We start from the raw sequence: 25,278 nt of genomic DNA, 5'->3' as shown, positions 1-25,278 counted from the left end.
TACCCTCCCACCCCAGGTTCAGGGTCAGCTACAGAACAGCAGCCCTGGAGCTGGGAAGGATTCAGTGGCTTGCTCAAGGACACTTCAGCATGTGGGATCTTTTGTGACATGGGGGCTTGAACCTTTGCCACCTGGTTGAGGGATGGGTGCTGCGACCAACAGGCGACCCTGCCACCCTGAGACCCTAAACAGTAAATTGAATTTGGTCCAGGCTACTTTGTCATGTTTAGAGCAGAGGCGGGTCACTGGTCAGGTCTCTGACCTAAAATAAGTCCCGCTGCTATGGAGACTGAGGTGTCATTGCTCCGTTCGCATCTTTCGGTCACAAATTAATGCACTGTGGAGTGTTTCAGAGCTGCATTAAATGTGGTGTTCATCTTCCTCTTAATTTCTCTTTACTGTGTGTTTCCTTTCTCCTGCCTTGCCTAGAATAAACAACACCAACACAAGCATGATTTTCTCACCAGGTTTTCTTTATAAAATAACTCATCTCATACTTTCACATGGTTTTGTATTGTCGTACACAAGATAGGTAAAATCCACACCATCATACATACACCTTCACAACAAACTTCCCCCTAACACAGACAAGGTATGGTATTAGAGTCTGGTTTCCATTACAGGGTGAAACAAACCTAGCCACTGGCTCATTCTTATGACATTTATGAGTTTGTTTACCCTAGATGATGTTCACGTCGTTTTAGAAACGCATTGTCAATCCAGAGAACCTGTCAGCTGGGATATACTTTTAAGTTGTGCTGACAATCTCCACTTGGCCCTGCAGTGTTAAAGCGACTAATGACACAGTCTTGTTTTTTTTGCTTTGACAGCTGTCCAGATTTGCACAAAAGCATTTGGATTTAGCTCTGAGATACAAGTTGGTTTCCAGTGAAACAAAGATGATCTTAACAAGACAGGAAACTAAACCCTGTAATGTCGCGTGAAGCCACCACAATAATCTGATCAAGAACCAGTTTTTAACCTGTTGGTCGGTGAAGTTCTAATAAAGTGACACCTGAACAATAGATGCATGTACAGTAGATGACTGGCGGGATTTCTGTCTCATTCTCATAAAGTACATCAAGTTGTAGTGTTTGGATTCATTCATTCAATTTAAGAACTGCTAATTCAATGAATTTGGAATGCATGCCATGTATTTGTCCATGCTTATGGAGAATTGGAAAAGTTTTGGTGAACCAGAAGCACAAGTGTGGGCTGAAGATACAACATTGATATCAACTCCTTGTAATTCCCAAGTTACTTTTCATTAAATGACTCTTAAAAACACCTTTGTCATATAAACTAAAATTTCAAGCAACACAAATAATAAAAAAAAGAAGTTACAAATAGGTCTATTGCTGTGAAAGCATTAGGGATTGTATTTTGAAATAGTCTTACAGTCTCTTGAGCAGTGGTTCTATACCCCTTAATTCACACATTAGATGGCTAACCTTGGTCAGCATGATTCAGTATTACTCTCATCATGATACATATGTGATTGTTCTTCTGAGTGATGAAAAACCTTGACGAGCACAAATTCTCTCTGCGCATTACTGATTCCACTTGCTTCCACTTGATCATTCTGACAAATTGCCCCTTTCAGAGAATAACATTTATGAATATTCATGTAACATATCTCATCACTCTTCTTGCATACCAGGGAACCACAAGTGTACACAATGGACCACAAAATAAAAACAAAATGCATTTCTATGGAACAAGTAGAAATGTAAGGCATCGGTATGAGAGGCCATGCACCAAACCCCTGTCACTGTCAGCCCCCAGTCGACAGCGAGCTCCTCCTCCTCTCACAGCTGGACAGAGAACTACACTGACACAAAAGATTATGGGAGGAGGCATTTAAAGGGCAAATGTTTTGCAAGATACATTAAGTACGAGCTGGTTCGTTACAGCAGTCACTGGCGTGTGTAGAAACGGAGGAGGTGGTGCGTCCAACGCCATATTTATTTGTCCTCGCTTTTGTAGAAAAATGTGATAGAACTTCATTTTCCCCGTCAGCTTTTAATTCTCTCATTTTCTCAGTTCAAGGTCCCTAATCCCTACAGACACATAAAACATCACAGACCAACCATCTTCAGTCTCTTAACATTCATTCACAGTGTGAAGGCGGGCAGACAGTCAGACAGACGTGTTGATCAGTAGAGACTGTCAGTCCGCCCCTGACGAAATCGCTATGAGGCCTTCTAATCGAACCTTCCTCACGGCCCCTGTGACCGCCGAGCCTCTGAATCCCCATCTAGCAGAGGTCGGAGACATAGTCGAAGTCTCGGAAGCTGTCCTGGTCTTTGCGGGAGAGCGTGCGGGGCTCGCGGGGAGGCGTGAGGGTCGGGGGTTCAGTGGTGAACTCATCGTCAAAATTGCTGACGTCCTCCTTGTCGCCAATGGTGGGAACGAAGGGAGGGGGCAACTTCCTCTGCAGCAACGCCTCCCAGTCCACAGCCTGCAGGGAGAGGAGGCGACGACAGGAGAAAAGAGAGGAGAAAATACTGAAACAAGTGATGCAGTGTAAAGACTGGAGTTAAAGCTGAAATTTGTAATCCTCCATGCATTATTGCTCCAGAGTAAAGATAAGGCAGCATTACATGTCTAGCTGAGTGAAAATGTCATCAACCAACCAGCTAACTTGAATATATATAGTATATAGACTAAGGCTGTGCAAGCCATACTCTCTATATACATAATGTATACACATGAATATCATAAAGATATAATAATGAAAAACATGATGAATTTCAGCTTTTAAAAATGTAAAGGGAAAGTGTCATTCTTGCCTAGTTCTTTGCATTGTTCCCTTTATTTTGTCTTTGTACTGTAATTACAGAGCTTCACAAAGCTGGAAGTCACTCTGAGTGTCGGGAAGGCAAAGAGTGTGTAGTGTCCTTCTCACCCTGAAAAATGGCTGTTTCTTCACCTCCTCTGCATCCTTCTCACCAGAGCCCAATCTTCGCTCTGGATTTCTCCTTAACAGCTGTTCGTGATCACACACGCACACGCACACACACATTTGAGAAGAAATGAGAGGGGCATGCCATAGTAAAAGAACAAATTGATCTGAGTGTGTGAAGTAAGTGAGAGAGAGCTGTCAGTGTGTGTGAGCAGTGTGTGTCAGTGAGTGAGTGAGTGAGAGTTTGTGTGTATGCGTGCATGTTCTCACCCTCCTCATGATGCCAATAGCCTCAGTGGAGAGGAACCGTGGGTAGCGGACCTCATCATTCACAATGCTGTCGAACACCTCCTCCTCATCATCGCCTGGGAAAGGAGACTACACACACACACACACACACGCAGACATAGACACACAGACACACATACGCAGAGGGTGACACACAAAAGGACATTAAGTCAGCTTTATCCAGTCCTTTTTCAAGCTTGTTTCAAACCACAAATCCCTGTGTTGGTGACAGTGAACATGTTATTCATTCATGCTATCAGCTAACATGAGAATCGACATCAGAGTGCTTTACATCACAGTCATGCTACATATTGCACTGTTGTAATGTAAAAACCTTGTAACTCCAGTTTGAGTGATTCCCATGTTTTATCTCCACTTAGAGGAGTGTGTTTTCCTCTTGAATGAACCCTGATGAACACTGGCAACTGGCACGGGCAAATCAGTGGCAAAATATGCTGGTAATGAACAATGAATTTGAACAGCTGGGCAATCGCTAAACAGGGGAATGGCCAGTTCTAACTGACAAATTTGACAGTTGAAGATGGATGAAAAAAATGACACTGTTCCCATCATTGTCATCTTGGTCTCATATTTTCTACTGAAAAGGTAGTAATTTGTGTCATTTTCTCAAGGTTATCTACTGCACTTTCAAAAGGGGTGTATTATAGGGTTATGCAGCTAGCAAAAAATAAAATCTTTTACTGGTGACTGGGTATTGGCACAGCTATTATTTCCAAGTTGTTTATTATTTAATAACCCTTGTAGTTATGGTTGTTGGTTATATTGGATTAACTCTATCACCAGGTTATCAAAAATAGGCCAATTTGCATGTAAATGACTGTATGCTTGTTTACTCAAACAGGGAAAGTAAAAGAGGCTGGTCAAGATGAATATTTTCAGTTGAGGACAGGTCACCTGACCTGTTTTCTTGCTTTCAATTGGTTGATGTTGTTACACTGTCATAAAAGCTTGCTCTTTTATTCAGCTTGGTTAGACTTAGAAACTGACAAATTGTTTTCAGTGAGAAAATATTTCCAGCAAAAATTTTTTACTCTGAAACGCATTGTACTTAAGTTGCTTTTTAACATGATATGTGCTGGTGTTCTCACCTCTCCCACCAGCATTTCATAGATGAGGACCCCCAGTCCCCACCAGTCCACTGCCCTGGTGTACGATGTGTCTGTTAGGACCTCAGGGGCCAGAAACTCTGGGGTCCCACAGAAAGTGCTGGTACGGTCTCCATAACCCATCCCTACAGTACAGGAGAGCAGGGTGTAGACTGATAATTTGTACCATAAACACACATGCATGCCCAGTATTCACAAACTGAATTCATACCCTTCCTCCTTGAAAAGTTACACTGTTAGAAAACAAAGGAAACATCTCAGCAGCAAACTCCACTCAGGAGCACCATCACACCAACCACCCACCTTCTTTACACAGTCCAAAGTCAGCTATCTTGACATAACCGTCTGTGTCCAGCAGCAGGTTGTCGAGCTTAAGGTCTCTGGAGAGGGATGAGAGTTGCAGATCACCATTAGAGTATCATCATTTCATAAATTACAGCTAGTGCAGAATGAATTTGACCAAGCTGAAAGGTGTTGACAAATGACAGAAAACAGGACTGACAGACTAGCTGCAGGACATGGCATTCAGTATCAGACTTAATAGGACATATGGTGCATGCAGACCAACCAATACAGAGTGTTAATGGCACTGAAAATATGATTAAAGGGATAGATACATAATTTTTTTAAAAATCGTTTACCGGTAACTTGCATTATTATCACCTAGATATGCCATCAACCTGTACTTTCAAATTCTCTAAATTTAAAGCCTAATGAGGCAGAGGCTTTTTGGACAAATGCAGACAACATCTTTAAATACCCTAACCATCATTTGCAGAAACAGGTTTGCATTTGTTTCACTCACCGGTACACAATCTTATGGTCATGGAGGAACTGAAGTCCAAGAACCACACAGGCCGAATAGAACCTGTGGAGTCAAAATGAATTGCCATTTAATATCCACCTGCTTTTAGGGAAAATATTAAGAATGCAACATGATATATGATAGTCATTCTATTTTCAGACCACATCTCCAAAATAGTGCTTGAGGCTGATTTGAGGTTGCTGACTCCCAACTGTGGTGTCAATAGTGTTACAACAAAAGTTTTCACTTCTGCTTGATATATTTCAGATGAATGATGAAACTTCCACATTGTAATTGGCTGATCTGTGGACCACATAGTATGTGGTTACCTTAATCTAGGAGATTACAACAGAAACAGAAGCCTTGTCAAGCTGTCAGCTGTTGACTGATATGTCAAATTGCTGATTTTTCTGGTCCATCTCTAACAATAGAGATGCTTTTTTTAAATTCCAGGCTTCTTCTAGGCCTTGTTTTCCTAACTAAGTTTTAGTCAGTGTTCAAAATGATTAGTGCTGATAATGGCTAGGCAATATGACTTTAAACTACAGGCCTTTATTCTCTACATTTTTTCTTAGCAAATTGAGGGTCGGGTGACAAGTACATAAAATATATAGCTACTGAGAGTGAAGACAGTGTAATCCCAAGGTCTGGTGAGACCTTTTATAGCGATTAATCACACTTTATGACCTGAAAATGATCAAATTCATTTCCCATACTGTTCTAGACTTTCAAGAGCAGTGTAGGAACCTCAATTTATGGGAAAAATCAAGTACATGAACATTAATTTAAAGAGATACAGACTCCTCTATCTCGTGGGCACATACACACATGTGAGGTTATACAATAAGAAACAAAACACATGCAAAAAAGGTTGAAAAGGGGCATTTACTTATCTATACCCCTGTTTCTGTCTCTCTTTCTAAAACACACACATATATGCAAACACTCACACGGCTCGTGGCTCGGTGAAGACATCTGTGTGGATGTGCATCATCAGGTCGCCTCCTGCTGTGTACTCCATGACAAAACACACATGCTCTGGCGTCTGGAAACATGCAAACAGGTTGACCAGGAATGGATGGCGTGACGTGTTCACTGTCTCAAAGATGCGCTTCTCGCACATCAGACTGGAAAGAGAGACAGAGAGAGAGAGATGGTAATAAGTGTGAATGTGGAAAAAGGGGAGGAGGATTGGGAGGAGGAGAGAAAAACAAATCAGATTGAGTGGGAGGAAATAGATGGGTAGAAACAGAGGTACAGAGGGAAGAATAAGGGATGTTTAAACATAATTAGATAGTACTTATATTGGTGAATCAAACACCCACCCTCAACCCACAAATACAATGCAGTCACAGTTAAATAAGGCACTGCAGCACAGATTAAATAGGCAGAAAATAGATACTGGTAAAATGTATTACTGGAGCTCCAAAGCGCCACAATAACACACACCTTTCCACCTCATCCCGAGCGATGATATCTCCTTTCTTCAGGGCTTTGATGGCGTACATTGTGCCTGTCTTCTTGTACTCTGACAACAACACCTAGTAAACAGATACATGTAAAAGCTCTTTTTTTGTGATTGAGCCCCCTTAACTTTTCTTAGACTGACCAACACAAACATGATATATACTGTGTAAAAAAAAAAATACAAAAAAAAGGTTTATTTACAAGAATTTTTCCATGTTACAAAACAATCATATCAAACACATTTGTCCAGCAGTACCTTGCCAAAGTGTCCCCTGCCTAGCACAGCGATCAGCCTGAAGTCCTGGAGGCACAAAGGATCTTTTTTCTGCTTACTGGAGAAACAAATACACACAGTCAGTGGGAATGTATTTATACACATATTATAACATAGTGGGTGAAGCATGGTATAGATTCATGTAACAAAAATAACAGATTTATAGACTGTTCAGAATACTTGGCAGTTTGATTTTTCATAGCAGAAATGAAACTGTAGTTATGGGTGTGCAGATGCTATATGCTATGTATTTTAAATGGCATATAAAGGTATTGATTTGAAATTGTGATTAAGCTGACAGATGGCTATTCTTGATTTTCTGATTATCAAGATGTGTATGTACTCTTTATATTTGAATATATTCATGCCTACACCGATGCATGTGCGTGTTTTCATTGGATACTATTTAATCAAGCTTCATTGCAGCAGAAAAGAAGAGGATAATGACAGAAAAGACCTAAGAGGATGAGAGTTACAAAAAGACAGCACAGTACTAATCACAGCTGAATTAAATAATGAGGACAATGAATAAATGAGGATAGGTTGTCTTTGTGTCTTTGGCTCTGTGTGAGAGTGCGTGTGTGTGTGCGAGACAGAGAAAACAACCTGCTAACAGAGGGGGTTCGGACGGGGCACTCGGGGGTGAGGTCAGGGGGGGAGAAGGGCTCGATGACTGGCAAACGCTCCTGGGAGAAATGGGAAGTGGCAGATTGTGTGAGATTACAGAGACAGAAAAACACAAAGCCACAGAGAAGATTGAAGAGATTGAAAGAAAGAAAAAGAGAGAGAGAGAATGGGGTAGGGGGGCAAGATGGAAGACAAATGACAAACTTCCATAACCGCTTCACTGCAACAATCTGGACCATAAACAGAAACAGCCGTCCAATTCATATGGTCCTGTTTCTAAGCTCATTAAATTGATAAAACTGACCACTGATTTTGGAGCACATACTGTACATTATTTCTTGAGAGACATGACGTTTTTCATTCCATTGCAACTTAAAATGCAATTTTCCAGTAAGCTCACATCTAAATGCAACAGATATTTAAGCACACCTTTTACAGCTTAAAATAACTTCCACTGCCATAACGAATGGCTTTGAGTCTATCGAGATATTTTGTTGCGTGGTTAGCTGAGGTTTCCAGTCTGAGTTTTGTTGGGAACTAGTTCCTGCTGAAGAACACTGGCAATCTATATGCCAGTGTTGTATAAGAATTCAAGATACATTTATACCGTTTAGAGGTGAACTCTAGCAGGAAATAGTTCGCAACAAACTCATAACCTCCGAGGCTGTGTCAGATATCAGTGTCAATGTTTTCGGGAAGAGCTGTTGCTGTTATGTTTTCTGCATGCACATTTTTGATGGTTTGAGCTCCACAAAGAGATTGTGGCAGACTGGAAACCTCACTAAGTCGCACAGAAATATCTGAGAGGATAGACTCCACTGAGGCTGAAATGGAAAATATAAATTATATATATTTAATCAAATTGACAAACAAATGGCAATCCAGCGTTGTGGTTTTAAGGCAGCATAGCTCATCTTTTCTTGAGCCTTTAATGTCTGATTAAAAAAAGAGAATTCCCCTCACTTTGCTCTCCTAAATCCCACAGCTAACGCGGTGGATTTATCACACTGCATATTGTTCAAACAAGAGCCTCTCTCACTGAGATAGAGAATTTCTCCGTTTCTCTTTATCTCACCGGAGTGTGTATATCCGTGTCTCTTTTGTAATCGCCCCTAATCGGAGAGTCGCTGTCCAGACTGAGCTTCTCCACTGAGATCTCCCTGGAAAACACACACACATACACACACACACACACACAAAGACCAATATGGTGATGCAGACAAGACAAATGAACAGAGAGAAACACAAAAGGGTGGTTAGATGTGGGGCAGAGAAAGCATCGTATGCTTTACACTTTGCGGGAAACACAAGGGAAAAAGGTTCCAGAAACATCACTCTGTTTGATAGCCATGTTTGTTCGACAAGCTATCAAACTTCTCTACATGCAGGTTTCCGTTGTTTTTTGACTGCAATCATTGTTGGTAGTGTGTACTTGTGTATAATGTGTGTAAATCAGTGTGCATGAGCTCTGTGTGTGTGTATGTGTGTGTGTGTGTCTCACCCTGTGTTGAGTGATAGGTTGTGCGCGTTGGGACTGTAGGTTCCTGTGTTGTTGACGGTGGGAATGGCGTTCCTAAGAAGCCTCACCCACGTCCCGATGTCCACGTTCATCTGACGAGCCCGCAGGAACGCCTTGCCTGGAAACACAAACACACAAACACCCCCCATGAAAATTATATTCAATTACTCCTGATCACAAAACAAAAATTCAGTAGTATGACAACTTAAATAAACTGCTGACTTCCCCAGAGAAATCCCAAGTTTGAAAGAAAAAAAAAAAAAAAAAACTTTCTAAATTCCATGATATTCCAAAAAATCCAAGGCCAATGGAAAACCTTTTGTCATTGCTGCATCCGAGTGAAAAGACAATAACATCACTCACCACTAGAGGGTACTGTGCTCTATATTAAAACAAGGTAAAAGAGTAATGCACTGAATTTCTTCCAATCACATTCACTCTCCAGATTAGACGATCTGAAGCTGGAGCATAACTGCTGCTTCTGCTTCTTCTAAAAAGGTCTTTTGCACATGCAAATTAAAAGGCATCACAACAGAAAACAGAACAGTGGCAGTGGAGTGGAGTGTTGGAGAGCATATTTCCATTTCAGTGTCTTCCTCAATTTTCTTACTCAGTTTTGGCCTTGTCTCTTCCTTACCTTGTTGCTTGGAAAATACTTTCTTTTGCCTCTGGAGGCGAGGTACTCTCTCAATGACCGGGTTGAAGAAGGTCACCTGCAACACACACACACACACACACACACACACACACACACACACACACACACACACACACACACACACACACACACACAAAAACACAGGCGCAGCATACACACGTTAACATCAAAGACACATCCACATTTCATTCATGAAACCGAGATACTGTGAAAGCCACAGGCCTTTCAAGTATGACATATCAAAGCAAGATTTTCTGGCACAGGTGCTTGTGGCAGAATGTGTTTGTTGGTGTGACAGAATGTGTGTGTGTGTGTGTGTGTGTGTGTGTCTGAGTATCTTTGTGTGTATTTATAGCATTCACATTAAGAGTGTCACATGTATTTCAGGCCACCTGCATGTCTTCCATTTTCTGTGTGTGTCCATCCCAGTTTCATTTTGTGTTTGCATCTATGCTCTTGTCTGGGTAGCAGTTAGTGTGTGTGTGTGTGTGTGTGTGTGTGCACCTCAGCAAGCAGCAGCCCCTGTGGCTCTAGCTCCAGCTGAACTCGGTGTTTCTGATTGTCCAGGTAATCTTCTAGCTTCAGGTATTTCAGAGCACACAGTGAGCGGTAGTCCTTCCAGTACACTGCAATCTCCATCTCCCTCGACTGTAACACACACACACACACACACGTAGGAACCCGCAGGTGGTGCACACACAGACAGGAGAAATAATTATTTTTGGGGTGGAAAGGAACAAAGTAGGGGTGCCACAAATCATTCATTACATTGATTATAAATTCTGCCATTTCAGTTGCATTGATCTGTTGAGATAGCAATATGAAATGCTTTGAACTGATTCATTTGCAACTCAAAAAAACCTTTAGTAATTCTGTTGCGTGCCCCCCAAAAACAGATATTTCAGAGGAAAGATGAACGATGATATAAGAACTGAATATATTTTTTGACTTGAATCACAAACTTGAATCTAACTGAATCATTCTAACAGAGGACTGACTCATGAATCAAACCGAATCACAGTTTGATTCAAGATTCACATCAATAGAAATTATTTCCAAAGCCAAAGTAAGTGTTTCTCGAATGACACTTGCATGCAATGTGTGTGTAAGTGTGTGTGTGTGTGTGTGTGTGTGTGCTGACCCTCTCCAGTTCCACGGTGAAGGTCTGGTCCCACGCCTGTTCTCCCACAGTCCTCCAAGCTGTCTGTCCCACCACGGTGTTATCTAATTTCAGCACCGCACTCACCTCCACTACACACACACACACACACACACACACACACACACACACACACACAAAATTTCTTCAATAGCTTGAAACTCCTGTGCCTTGCACTTTACATTAGAGGCAAAATCATGTTCACAAGCAATTTGATGATTCACAGTAGCACTGAGCTGTGCAAAAAGGCAATCTATGCTCACTCTACAATATCCCGTACAATTAAATTATTGATTACAGCTCCTTATTAATTTCCTTGGAGAAACCGCAGAAGAGTGAGAGAACTTGAAAAAGCTGTTGGTGAAGTGCATGCTCAGGGTATTAGCTAAGTTTGTAGATAAAGCTTCGCCATTACGAATACAGATAACGTGTGAGCATGAAACACACACAAAACCCTGAACCCAAGTCTGAACTCATAACTAACCTTAAAATCAATGTGAAATGACTTCACTTTGCAAAAATGTCTTTGCTAGTTCTCACAAGGATATCAGTATAAGGGCACAAACACACACACTTACAGGAGAGCTCGTCTGTCTTGCTGGGCGTCTTCCCGCTGACAGAGCCGCTGCGTCCGTACAGTCCCTTGCTGCCCCTCATGAAGGACCTGGTGTCTCCAGGGCTGTAGCAGGGCAGCATGACGGCTGTGCCTTTGCTGCGACCTGGGACGACCTCCAGCAGCCCCACACAGCCCAGCAGCTGCACCTGTAAGGTACCTGAGGACACAGCAAACACATGTCAGGAGCAACCAACTTTTGACCAAACATGTTATGTGGCAGTGGCCAAACAAATCCCTAAATCAAGCACTGACTGTCTGTCAGGGATCTAAAGGTATCAGAAAGTTAAATTTAATGATATTAAGATAAATTTTACCAACATTTAAGAGATTTTTGGAAGCATCATCTTATTCGAATGAGCATTGGAAGCAAATATAAAGGTATTCAGTCTTGTGCTAATGTCAGCCTTAAAATGGAATATGGTTGGTTATGATTCTGAAAGACTAGTTTTAAAGATAGCAAGCTGCTGATGGAATAAATATTCTTTGTATTTAAATAAAATAGAATTTAATACATTTTAAGACTTTTTAAAGACCTGCAGACACCTCTCTTCACCTTATGTTCATTTCTTTATGAGGTTAAAGTGGTGATTGGCTGTTATTTTAGCAGCAACTGTAGGGCTAAACAATAATTGCTGTTTTGTTTTTGCACTGCACTCCCCAGAGATCATTTGTTAATCAAACATCATATAATCACTTTGTTATTCATATAATCATATCAACTCACTCATCATATTAATGAGTCTCCTGTTGTTTTTTTGTGTTCTCGCTCTGCCTGCTTACCTGAACTGAAAATAAATCATGCTTGATTGTTATTGGTTATTATCATCGTGTAACTGACTTTTGACCAATGACCTTTGCTTTTTTATTTTTCTCTGTTGTACTGTCATTGTTTCTGAGCCAAAATACTTATTGTGGTACTAATGGCAGCCCATGTATTGCAGATATCCTACATCATTACCTGAATAAGCTGACATCAGTGCAACCCTTATTTACTTTCTGATGATCCGCTGTTATTCTTTTTCACCTTAGATCCCAAAGATCAAGGATATGATTACACAAACAGTAGCTCTTTTGATTTTGACAGCTCTGTGATCTTACTGGCTCAGTAAATGATACATTACTAGCTGTCTCAATGACAGTTGCAAACATCATTGTCCTGGATGTTGTAAGCTCTTTGATCCTTCTAATCCAGGAAATAAAGTCCCTGACATGCTGTAACAGAGATGCATTTCAACACACTGTGTGCCTTCGTCTTACCAGTGTGTACTGAGGATTAAGTGAGCACCTACTGCATATGGGTTGTGTAGATGTGCGTATGACCTCTATGTTTTAGTCAGTGTGTCTGCAAAAACTGTACCGGTGAGAGGGGAGGGCTTGCTCAGGGTGCTGTACTGGTTGTGGAGGTAGGGTGCGCCATGACGGGAGCTGAAGGCAGGCGAGGAGGCCAGGACCAGCTCCTCTTTGATGACGCTGGCCTTGGGATGGTCCTCCGGCAGCTCTGCTAGGCGCTGGTCCAGAGAGTCCCTCAGCAGGTCCAACCGCTGAGACGCCTCACTCAGACGGGACTGGGCCTACGGGGAGGTGAGAGTCCATTTAATAAACATTTATATCCATGGGGTAATCATTCAAACTTGCCTCTTTCTACACAAGTCTCTAGCAAAGCTTCAACATCACAACCCTTTAACCGTGTTTATTTCACAATTTAACAATAGAGGTGAGCAAGCTCTCCAGTCAGAGCAAATATCGAGAAGAATTATCAAGTAAAGAGGTATTATATAATCACAGTAAATACCTGAACAAAAATGCTGCTTTTTAATTTAATTTTCTGCCTTACAGATGCTTTATTAGCTTTCATTCAGTAGATGAAGGGCTTTGCAATATTTGGTTTGATTGCTTGCCAGTGAATAGGAAATTTTAGTTCCCTAAACAGCGCTGATTGGCCAGAAAGTGAGTTCTGTATGCCAGAAATCTCAGCACCTGGTGAAGTAACTGCTGGCATTGATCAACAACCCATAAAGCCCAGCAGACATATTAAAGTCATTTTGCATGACAATTTTGGTTGTTATGAATGATTTAAGCAAAATATGATTGAGCAGCTAGAGAAACCATGTCAAAAAAGTCCCACACGGCGGGTAAGTTATGAGTTAACAAAAGACATTATATGTATTCCATTTTGCCAGGAAATTATCCTACTTGGGTTAAATAGTGGTTGAGGTAATTCTGGCATGTCCCCACTATTTGAATATGTTGTTTTGATGTTCAATCCACACTATAAACACATTAGCTTATTCAAATCATTTTCCAAAAGCCATCATCCATCAATCTTTGCCCTAAAATTATTAAAGTCCCCTATCAAGTACATGCAGGCCTATGCACATGGCCTGTCACGTGACAGTCTTACATCAGCAACACCCCCCCACACACACACTCACATACACACACTACAACACCAGACCAGTGTTTTCAGATTCACTTTGAAGAGCGTTTTTGAAAACACCATGTTGGCGTGGATAGAAAGCCGAAACTGAGGGGAAAAAAGAAAGACGAATTTGTACATTTACTCAGCTTAATACGGACACCCTGACAGCCTGAGCTTGGAGTGCTGGAAGCATAAAAAAGGTCTCCTGATAGAGACAGACAGGGAGAAGGTCAGGCTGAGACTTTGTGTGCAGCCTTATATGAAGATCATTAGGTAGATGTGATAGAACAGATCTGATGGGGCAAATGGAAGTTGCCTCTGCTTCACCAACTTTGAATTGAGGAAATGAAGTTTTTGTGTGTGTGTGTGTGTGTGTGCATGCATGTTTCCAGCCTAACCTCAGAAAGGGCCTTCTTGTCCTGCACCTTGCTGGCCCCCAGCAATCGGAGGACATTCTTGGCTCCCTCGGCCACAGCGTGCTCCACCCTGTAGTGATGCCTCAGCTCCTCAATACGCAGCTCCACTCCACACAGGTCCTGGTTACCTGCAGCAGGGAGAGGGTCACATGACATAGATATGGATCAGAGTGCAATACATTACACTACACAGCTATAAGGCTGTGATATCAGTGAGCACAACTGCACTCTTTATTCAGTTATGTACAATGGTTTGGTCTCGGCAGGCACATGTCTACTCCACACTGTGCGCCCTGTGTTTTGGATGCAATGTGTTTTGGGCGCTCCCCTGGGCGCTCTTAGCATTCTGTCAGTGTGAGAGCGATGAAAAAAATAGCAGCGCCAGGAGCGAAGCAAGAGCCTCTTACAGTTTCCCGGTTAGTAACATTAAATTCACCTACATTTCCTGCTCCAGAACAGGCTCTTCAGTTTCAACAGCAAGCAAAGCAATGACCAACTTTATCTTTATTTTGACCAAAGTTATCTCCTTTCTTACTTCAGATTAGCTCGCTAAGTCTAATTAGACAGTTGCCTAGCAAAGACATGAAATCAAGTTGTTATGATCTGACACCCCTAACACCCTCTGACCCCTTCCTCTCTGTTACTAGCAACAGTCACAGCTGTGTTTTGCATTTAAGTACAGGAAAAGCCTCATATCTGATCATAGCCCAGTACTGCTAATTCAGTTTTTGTTGCTGCATCTTCTGTCCCCAATAAAGAAGTAAATGCTGTTAGACAAACAAATGATAACGCCTAATAATTAAAACTAAAACCTGATATACCTAATACAATTGGATCATGCTGTAAATTTAGACACCTTCATTCAGAAACAAAGGCAAGGGAGTCAGCCAACCCTGGAGCAGATTTACAGCTACAGTAAGCGCACACAATGAAGCACTCAGATACAGAGAGAGGAGAGAGGAGAGGGCGTGAGCCAAGGAAAAGGAACCAGCATAAACAGTGCTCCAAATAGGTACATTTCACTTTTCAGGCTGGTGAGAAAGAGAGAGGAAAAATGGAAGAGGAAAGAGAGGGAGATTAACAATGATTTTTTATGACTAATGACCTGGTCAAAACACAGTGAGAGAGGGAGAGAGAGAGAGGGAAAGAGAGACAGAGAGGAAGAGAGAAAGAAAGAGAAAGGGGGCAGGAGGAGGTGTGCGGATGGATGTGGATGCTTTTATCTCCTAATAAGGTGTTCTGCCTAGAGCCAAGACCCTGCTAGATGACCCCTCCACCGGGTGTGGTGCCTGGAGACCGTCTGTCTGTGTACACTACACACACCGCTCTGTGTGTGTGTGTGTGTGTGTGTGTGTGTGTGTGTGTGTGTGTGTGTGTGTGTGTGTGTGTGTGTTTTAAGGTTGAGAGAGAAACAGACCAAGAATGAACAATTAGAGTGTTAGGTGGGCATACAGGACAGAGATAGTAAAATGCCCAGAGAGATAATGTAGAGTAGGCTATATACATCTGAGTGTTTGTTAAGTAAATAAGAGCACTGGAAGTTGTAGAAAACTGAAACACATTTAAGCACCAAGACAAAGCATTTCTGTCCATTGAAAACACTGTGATATTATTATTGTGGAAAAGTAAGATGCTTAAAAACCTTGTAGGCTTTCCACAGGGAAAACACAGAGGGATACAAGTATGGCCTTAAATAATCCCTCCAAATGGCCATTATCTTCTTTGCTTTCAAACAAACTCGCAATCTTTCCTAATAGCATGAGATGACCAGAAATACATGGATGGCCCCACAGGGAATAAACCATCCTTAAAATTGCAATTTTTCCCCTCTCCCCCCCTCCCATCTCCTTCCCTGTCCCCCCTTTCACATTGTTCCTAACTATCAGTCTCTCTTGACCTACATCAATTAGGCTCTTTTCCCAGCAGAAGCCATTATGGTCCACACAACACTCACAGCCCTATACAGTCTCAATCACCTGCCCTGAAATAGCATTGATCGCTCTGCCAGCACAAGCAGGACAGAATGAGGTGTGTTTTGTGTGTATGTGTGTGTAAAAAAAGAGACAAAGAGAGAGTGAGAGATATTTATCTATCTTTGTGTATGTCTTTTTCTTCCTGTGGATTACCCAAGCACCACTTGAGTTTCTCTGTCATATTTTTAATGCCCACATGACACCATACCAAACACATACACACACACACACAGGCCTCTTCAATTGCCTTGACTGCTCTGCCACCATATATTCCACGAGCACAGTGTGTGTGTGTGTGTGTGTGTGTGTCAGTGTGAGAGAGAGACTTTACATCTGTCAGTCTTTTTTATGTGTCTGTGTCTTTGTATGTGAATTTGATGGTGTTGGTGCACCAGGTGTGCCTTTATGCATGCTTATGCATGCACACACACACACACACACACACAGACACACACACACACACAAACAGTCTGACGTGCACAAACGCTTACTGAGGAGATACTCTGTATCTCCGTCCCCACTAGACAGAGGTAGAAAAATGTAACAGAGCCCCAGGCTGGGTCCTTATTGATCTGTTTACACTAGTATGTCTACAGTCTGGAACTTCAGCACAGGGCGAATTGTACAACACAGATAAAAAGAGAAAAGACACTTCATGCTATGATTCATACGCCACCATCTTGTTGATTTTGTCTTTCAGCATGATGTCTAGCAAGGGAACTATGAGCATGATTCTGTCAGCGTTTCATGAAAAACATAGGCCACTGATTTCTTTCTATTTACAGTTCATTTTATTACAAGGACAGTGAGATAGGTACTGGGTTTTGTCCATATATGCATTGTTTACTTGGTTTGGGACTCACCCATGCCATCTACAATCTTTACTATGAAGCCCTGCAGCTGGAAATACAAAGACAACAAAGAAAACGGGCGGGGTGCATAAGATCAAAAGAGGTATAAAAACATTAAGCAGTGAGCCAAATATAAATCTTATCGGCGCCAACCAATCGCTGACATAAAACACACATCATGATACTGGATAATTTCTGCAATCAGAAGCAGTGTCCAAAATTAACTTTTTACCTCACCTGGCAAGAAGTGGTGGACCAAAAAACATGTACAGTGCATGCCAAGGATAATATTTACAAAAACAAATAATTAATAATATACTTTGTTTAAAGAAAAATGTCATCTGAATTGCTGTCAAAGCTATTTTGTGTATAAAATCACACAAATATACCCACTCACCCACCAACACAATCAAACACATTTTGTTGAGAGTGCTTCACATTTTGATATTATCATTCAACAAACATCAAGAACATTACGCCACTTTATCCAGACAGCAGAGAAACAGGAGTTTAGAGGCTACCACTCTGTGTAGAGCAGTGTAAAAGACAGCCAATCAGAAACCTTTTGGATAGAGTTATTGTTTGGCTTTGATTTGATTGGCCTATAGTCAGAAAGAGGGTATGGTGAGGACAAAGTTTGAGAAAAGGTGAAGACAAAAGACGGAATATAACCAAATTAAAACCTGTGACTCAAAAATTATCATCTCAAAAGGTCACCAGCCGCTGTGGAGAATGACCCTTAATGATTTATCCACCAAAGGCAAATTTTACCAGTATGTGGCTGATTACAAGTACCTTCAGGGTTTGGCATGACTGGTGCCACACTGGTAACCATGCATATCTTCATGGCATGTGATTTCCCATCTTTGCTATTTTTTTTGACTGGCAAAAAATGAGTCAATCAGTCCGTACACATACCTTGTGTGTCATCATTGTGCTCGGTGGCCTGCACAGCCTTGCGGATTTGCATACGGATGATATCAATCTTGGTCTTACTGTCCTGCAGCATCTGCTGGGCCGTCTGCAGCAGCTTCTTATCCTGTTTGGACCGGAGACAGGATAACATGCAAGTCACATGACAGCAAGCAGGAAGTGAAGTATGATAAGACCAGGGAGAGATGTTTGATAGGGTAGAGTGGAAAATTGTTTCTTTTGTTGTGTTAGTTACATTCTGAAACTAAAATACGAATCTGTAACTATTTAATCAAATAAATGGCTCAGTCTCAAAACAGGGAATGTTTTATGTGTTGTTTCTTCCTGTCTGGTTTATTGATATTGGCCTCATATTTCTGTTTAATAGCCTTATAGTTGTGACACATACAAGGTGAATGGAGGCACGTGAGCAAGGTCAAACGAAGAGGAGAAAGATATTGCATCAAGTCAGGGGGAGGGGGGCATTTTAAAGTCATCAAGAGATGAGGTGAGTGTGTTATCTGGAGTCAGCACATTGTCTACGAGGTTGTGCACATAAAGACACCTTTCAGCAGTATAAGGTGACTGGGGGAAGGGTCTAATATTGTAGATGGGGACCGTTTACTGACCTTGACTTTGTGTACTGTCCTGCTGAGCTCTGTGTGTGTGTGTGTGTGTGTGTGTGTAGCCACTGATCAGTGTCCTATACAATGCCATGCTCTATATATTGTCCTTTTGAACCATGTGTGTCTGTGGCTACACTTTGGTATCTTCATTGAACTGCTGGCATAAATGTGAGTTTATATTCTCCGCACCCTTTTTGACTGTGTGTGTGCCTGTTTGGATGTGTTTATGGATAGTGTAGAGGTCCTGCACCTTTGTAGATCCATTGGCATAGATGGGGATCATGTTCTCAGCTCCCTGTTTGACTTTAAGCTCGATGTTGAGCTGTCTCTCCAAGGCGGCGATGCGTTCCTTGTGGGCTGATGTGCGGTTCTCTGCCCCTGGAGACTGAGGACACTCATCTGTGAAGAGAGGGAAAAGGTTAGAGATGATCCAAAAGAGAACAAGATGATGAGAGTCTGCACAATGTGACCCCAAATTAAAATGCTCTCAAGGATATTTAATATATTGTCGAAAAAATCGTGTTGATTGTGAAAGCCATGGTAGATGTTTGACTTTATCATTTTTTGACACACATTATGTTTAACAGATGGCAACAGCCTTTATGGGTTGTAAGCATCTATTGGCTTAGCTTAACTTAAACTTACCCAGATGACAGAAAAGGGGTAAAATATTACTCCTCAAGCCATATTACTTTTTCCATTGTTCAGATGTCCACTTTGAGTGCTTGATGTCTACTTTGCTGGTTCAATTCTGTGGTCATTTTGAGGCTGCAGTTTTGTGGCATTTAGGAAATATAATGTGAAGTGATCATCTATCCTTGTTAGTGAGCCTTTACCACTTTTCTTCTCCTTAATATGGCTTAAAATTATGAATTATTTACTTCAAAATTAAAGTCCTTTTTCTTGTAGTGTTTGTAGCCTTTTGGATCAGTCGCACCACTGTGGACCTGCATGACTTTGAGTGGAGCTCACTTGTTTTCACAAGAAAGCATATTATTATTATGCCTGTGACTACACTTGACACTCTTGACTTGCATAACCAACATGCCTTTGGTGTGGCAGGACCAGACCACAGAGGAATGCCTGCAAAAACATGGAAGCACTGTTCAAAAACAAGTGATGGTGGCTGCCTTGATTTTTTTTTTTTTTTTTGAAGTTTTTAACCATTTTTACTTTACATCAGTGACAAGTGAGACAGACAAGAAAGACGGAATGACAGCAGAAGTTATGGTTTCATTCCTATGTACCTTTAATCTCATCGCCTCCCTTCACTACAATGTGTGCGTCCAGCTCCTGCAGCTGAGCATGCAGGTTGTCCAGCCGGCGATTGGAGCTCCGCAGCTGACTGTCCACCTTCAGACGAGAAGAAATGATCATTGTCTCCTCTGAGTGCTAAACATCAGTGTACCAGCCTATCATCTTAATAAAGCAGACAAGTAGAAACTGGCATCAAGACAAGTAGACATTAACATCATCAAATTCTTAAAGATCCAGAAGATTAAGCAACAGCTACAGGAGGAGATAAAGAGACTCAAATCAGTCTTTTGTCTCTGAAACGAGATATAAATGTAGCCTTCAATATTTCACTTGATATACCAACAGGATTTAAGGGGCTTTCGCCATAGCACAATAAAAAAAGGAACTAGCCAAAATGGGAGCAAATAGGAACTGACACTAGACCCAGTTATAGTTATCTTTTGCATTTCAGTCAACTGTAAGAAAAACAGCAGTGGATGCAGAGATGACAAAAAAATCTGACTAACACAGCAGATTTACCAAAGCAAGTCAATGGGCACATCATTATTTAGAAAATGCATGTCAACTTTATTTTAACATGACATTTGTAAGGATCACACACATAGTCTAGTTCCCTCGAACAAGCACAGCGATATTTTCCTATACATCTTCTTGTTTCTTTTCATTCACTGAAGCTCACACTGAATATCATCCTCTGAACAAATGGCAGTGAGAGCCTGGAAGCTGTCATTGCTCCATGGTGCTGTACTTTTCTTCATTTGGCTTCTCCAGTGCTTGACAGCAAACAACAAAATGCTTACACTCCAACATGAATTTAAGCATGATAGTTACCGGCTTTCACCGTCAGCTGAATGAGTGACGCACAACTGTGTAACCAATCAGTGATTAACAGTGCGGTAATCCTGCCCCTTGAGTCCTATTGGTTCATGTGAGTCACACATGTCGAGCAGCGACTGAAAAAACATCAACTGGAACCGGACACTTGGTAAATGGAAAATACAAGGTTATTGTTTTTTAGTGCCAAAACAGTGCTAAAAGGTTTGGCGTCACCGCAGTGATAGTCTTGTGTTAATGTAATCTAGTTTGTTGATGACGCTTTAATTCTGTCTATTAATCCTGTTTTAATGCACTTAATTGAGACAAATTCCATTCTACAAGCCCAAGCAGTATTTCAGACAAGTAGTCGTCGAAAACCTGTCCAGCTAAATAAAAATCTTTCCATAAATGAAACCCTTGGCGAATAGTTTTCTATCAATGCCAGTCCTAAAATATCACACTAAAGGTGATTGCCGACCATCTTTTTGTGTTTACATGCCAAAACCAATTACCTCTGAGTCAACACCTGTGCATTACCCTTGGATAACCCTAATTTTTGAATAGCTTCATGCCAACAAATCCTAAGGCTGTCGGACCATAGCCATCTACCTCGAGAGCTATGCCAAGGGAATGTGCAATGGCCTTTAGAGAGTACTTCCTTAATGTTCAATGAACTAATGCACCCATGTCAAGATTACAGTTCTAGGCTGTGGCCGGATTTTGGCTAATACTTCTTAGCAACCATATTTTGCGCAGGAAAATAAAACATTGACCAGTGGGTCCAGATCTTTCCAAAAAGTCTGCTTTTTAGATGCAAGAACTTTATGCCCTACAAGCCCAATTCAGACTTATTTGAGTTCACCAACCACTATTACAGATTGTATTCATTATTTAGACTGGGTTCCCACTTCCCACAATGGCCTTGGTGAAATATCCCATGACTTTTCCACTTTTCCATGACATTCCAGATCTAAGTCAGCCTGCCTCCGTGACCCTAAACATTTTATTCCTTCCTGGTTCATTACTGATGTTTCTCTAAAGTAATAAACAGACTGGTTTCCACTACTGTTGGGCTCACAATGGAGAAAAACAACTGAAAACCACCATCTAATGCAATGAATGTTTTATATCAGGTCTTTGATGATCAGTGGGAAGCCTGAGTAAATGCTATATTTTACATAATCAATTTGGCTGTGGCGAAAAGTAAAGTACCAGGGGATTATTGAACCCCAGCATCTGAGAGATAAAAGTTTCCTGCGCAGGACCCTAGGCTACATGAGGCTGACCTGCTGTGCGTTCCTCTTGTCGGTGGTGGCCCTGCGCAGGTTCTCAGCTCCCTCCTTAATCTTTAGCTCCTTCCGGATTTCTCGGCGGATCCTTTCACGCTGCTCTTCCAGGCGCTGCTGCACACTGGAATCTGAGAAATCCGAGTTGTGGTCCAGACCGAGCTGCTCCAGAACCGACAGCCCGCCTGGGTCACTCTGGATAGATGGGACGGAGGGAAAGATGGAGGGTGAGGGAGATGGAGGAAGTAGGGAGAAGAAACAAAGAAATAGAGAAATGGAAACAAAGAGAGAAGATGGGTAAGTAGGGAAAGAGGGACGGGAAGGGCAGGGACATTGGAGGACAAAAAAGAAACAAAAAGTTAGTCAATTTTATTAACATCTTTAGCATGGCAAAACAAGTCTGATTTTCCAACACTGCACTCTTACTCCCTCAGCCTGGTAAGGAGGGGGGGTGAGAACAACCAGGGAGGTAGAGTGAAGAGGAAGAGATGGTGGGCAGGATAAGGCAGTAATGGGAGGAAAGAGATAGAAAGGGAGAGAAGATGTGGATGGGCTAGAGGAAGAGGGCAAAGATGTGTAGAAATGGAAATGTGACTAGAGGAAGCGGGAGGGTGGGAAAAGAGAAGTGAGGAATGAGAAAAATCTGGTTCAGCCGATGTTTATAATATTTCAAAACATATCTGCAATGTCAAACCTGTTTACGAGAGCTTAAAAATCACTGACGTCTGGGAACAGCATTTGAACTGCCCTTTTCAGGGTGTTGCGCTGGCTAAATGGACCAAAGCTCATACCATGCACTCAAAACATCGTGGATTGTAAATGTGTCCAATGACCTGTGCTGCCCATCATCCCCGTCTCTCTTTCTGTACTGTGTGAGAAATGCCATGAGGATCTTAAACTAAAACACAAAATATCCTTTCACACCGTAGTACCAATACACCGCTCGGCGTCAAGTCACAACTTCTAAAAACTTTAAGGAATATTAGGAATGCATTCTAGAGACAATACTATGTGTTTGCAACAAATGACAAAATTAGTCACATCTAACAAAGACCTAGACAACTAGACAACTTGCCATAGAGAGGGAAGCTGGAGAACGAGTGAACGAGCCAGACAGACAATCAGGAACGCAGCAGGAGCGAGTGAATCACTAGAAATCAGTCACTCTCCCACAATTACAGGAACACACAAAGCAAAACAAGCAACAACAACAACAACTCTTCACCTCCGAGCTGTCATCATCTTCCTCGTCACCATGCCAACACATAGTTCCCTCCGATGAGATGACTGAAAAACGGCAACACTTTGGGCGCTCCTCAGCTAAGCCAAGAGCGGTTAAAACCACACTGAACAAAATGGGTAGCGGGGAAAAACGATAAAAAGAGATAAAGAGAGAGTGAGTTAAGTGAGGGAGGAGGGGGAACGCCTCCCTAAGAGGATATCCGTCCCAACACCAAGCCGCTCAGGCCTTTCCTGTTTCCTCTCCCGAGTCTGCTGTCAGCGGAGACAGAGACACAGAGAGAGCAACAGAGAGAGGGAGACCTGCGGACAAAAAGAAAGCCATTCCATACATCTACAATGCATCCATCCTAGCTTGGTATAATCTGTGTTTATTTAATGATTTCTGGTTCTATGAGAGTTAGCCTGTAGGTTGTCAAGTCCTTCCTCGGCTGGGCTGCTTATGCTCACTGATTAATCTGATTTGGCTTGAACTGAATGTGTGATCGCTTTGTTGCTCTCACTTGGGTCAGTGATATAATCTTCAGGGAAGGAACAAGGAAAGGATGTGTTTTCTAAGTATTGGATCAGAGCCAGAGAATAAGGTTGGGATGGACTTCTGCTGTCCGTCTGACCTCTCACTTCCTCTGGGCCTAAAATCCACAAACACAAAGACGATTCCCCCCTCTTACAGAAAGCCTATGGGACGGAGACCCTGTTCCATCTGGGGATACGGTAAACATAATATATATGTGCAGTGATGGGTGGCGTTAGCCCCCTACAGCCAGCCTCAAACATCTTGAACTGACAGATGAAAGATACTTTGTCCCTCTCGCACAGTTGGTAGTCTGACTAGAATTTGCCCCTTTGTATAATTCCTAGAGATTACACACTAAAGAAAGAGAGTTAACAGAGAGCATCCTGGCTCAGGTCGTGGGCTCACATTACAAGAAGAGCAGGAAGAAGCTAACTGCTAGCAGCGAGCCCTCTAGCACAGCCACAGCTAGCTGATAAGATAGCAGGGAGCTCATGTTAGTGGTTAGTAACCTCCCTGCTTGTTACAGCTGCTCTATGGGAGTCCCAAAGATGAGACATCTTAAAATAACTTTTGAAATCTTGATCTTGTTTTTGAGGCGTTTCAATCAGGAAATAACAATCTTTATTAGGCCACGATTAGATTTCATTAGATAACATCAAAATTTACTCGTTTTCAGGAGGACACTGAGTCATCACTGCAGAAAATTAGCAACAATAAAACGGAGGATGCTGAGAATAATACTGCAATGATGACTTATGACAAGGTATAAACATTTGTTACTAGAAATGTAGTCTGGTTCAGCGGAAATGTTTATGGTGCTTTCCTGTTGTTCTTGCTGAAGTAGAATTAGACTAAATAGAGAGAGATAAGTCAAATTATTTTTAATTTTGTGGGCATAGCCTGTTTTCTGTCTTGACGATGTAAATGACTCATCCTTCACTACTCCTACTAGTCAGTAGCTTTGTGTTAGCTGAGATATAAAAAAAAAAAAAATTGTGAGACTGTGAGACTGACTGATGACTAAGTTTTAATTCCCGTAATCCAAACAGATGGACTGAGATGACCAGAAGCTCAGTGGCTTTAGGGTAAACAGACTCTCAAATGAATTGTGTCTAGTTGTTATTTATTTTAGTATTGTTTATTGTTTTAGTATCCATGATTAATCCATGCAGAATCCAGGCAAAAGTGAAGCCTCTCTAGAGCTGGTACACTAAAGAAATGCCTGCCAAATGTATCCTTACAAGTCAAAATAATTAACAAACATTTTTTATAGAATTATGTCTCCTTACCTCATTCAGTCTTATTTTACACACACAATCAAGTGTTACATTAAACATTAAAAAAAGAAAACAAGGGCATTTAGTAAGCGTTTTAATTTAAAAATTCAAGTTTGTAACATAAATTGAAATCAAATCAAGCAATTATCAAAAACCGTATGTAACCAAAGCTTTCAAATGTTATGAAAGTTACTGATCATCGTGGCAGGTGATGCTTATTGAGGACAAATTTTACCAGCATTTG

The 25,278-nt window shown here is 41.6% G+C and overlaps 1 protein-coding gene across 1 annotated transcript in view; it reads right to left on the bottom strand.

Moving 5' to 3' along the window:
• Window positions 1–452: 452 nt before the first annotated feature.
• pkn1a (protein kinase N1a) overlaps window positions 453–25,278 on the bottom strand; it is a 59,950-nt gene continuing 35,124 nt past the window's right edge. The window contains exons 2-23 of the mRNA XM_030046267.1: window positions 22,002–22,196; window positions 19,890–19,995; window positions 18,893–19,041; window positions 18,023–18,143; window positions 14,263–14,408; window positions 12,803–13,016; window positions 11,408–11,602; window positions 10,812–10,921; window positions 10,175–10,318; window positions 9,650–9,725; window positions 8,995–9,130; window positions 8,569–8,653; window positions 7,473–7,552; window positions 6,849–6,924; window positions 6,575–6,666; window positions 6,076–6,252; window positions 5,126–5,188; window positions 4,624–4,700; window positions 4,303–4,445; window positions 3,176–3,283; window positions 2,909–2,989; window positions 453–2,461 (exon numbers count right to left, since the gene is read on the bottom strand). Of these exons, the coding sequence (XP_029902127.1) occupies window positions 2,258–2,461; window positions 2,909–2,989; window positions 3,176–3,283; window positions 4,303–4,445; window positions 4,624–4,700; window positions 5,126–5,188; window positions 6,076–6,252; window positions 6,575–6,666; window positions 6,849–6,924; window positions 7,473–7,552; window positions 8,569–8,653; window positions 8,995–9,130; window positions 9,650–9,725; window positions 10,175–10,318; window positions 10,812–10,921; window positions 11,408–11,602; window positions 12,803–13,016; window positions 14,263–14,408; window positions 18,023–18,143; window positions 18,893–19,041; window positions 19,890–19,995; window positions 22,002–22,196 (2,778 nt within the window). The 3' untranslated portion in view covers window positions 453–2,257. The remainder of the gene's footprint in view (window positions 2,462–2,908; window positions 2,990–3,175; window positions 3,284–4,302; window positions 4,446–4,623; window positions 4,701–5,125; window positions 5,189–6,075; window positions 6,253–6,574; window positions 6,667–6,848; window positions 6,925–7,472; window positions 7,553–8,568; window positions 8,654–8,994; window positions 9,131–9,649; window positions 9,726–10,174; window positions 10,319–10,811; window positions 10,922–11,407; window positions 11,603–12,802; window positions 13,017–14,262; window positions 14,409–18,022; window positions 18,144–18,892; window positions 19,042–19,889; window positions 19,996–22,001; window positions 22,197–25,278) is intronic.

Source organism: Myripristis murdjan, chromosome 1 (genome assembly GCF_902150065.1).
Source record: "Myripristis murdjan chromosome 1, fMyrMur1.1, whole genome shotgun sequence".
In the NCBI taxonomy this organism is placed as follows: Eukaryota; Metazoa; Chordata; class Actinopteri; order Holocentriformes; family Holocentridae; genus Myripristis; species Myripristis murdjan.
This window is presented reverse-complemented; position numbering and strand designations above follow the sequence as displayed.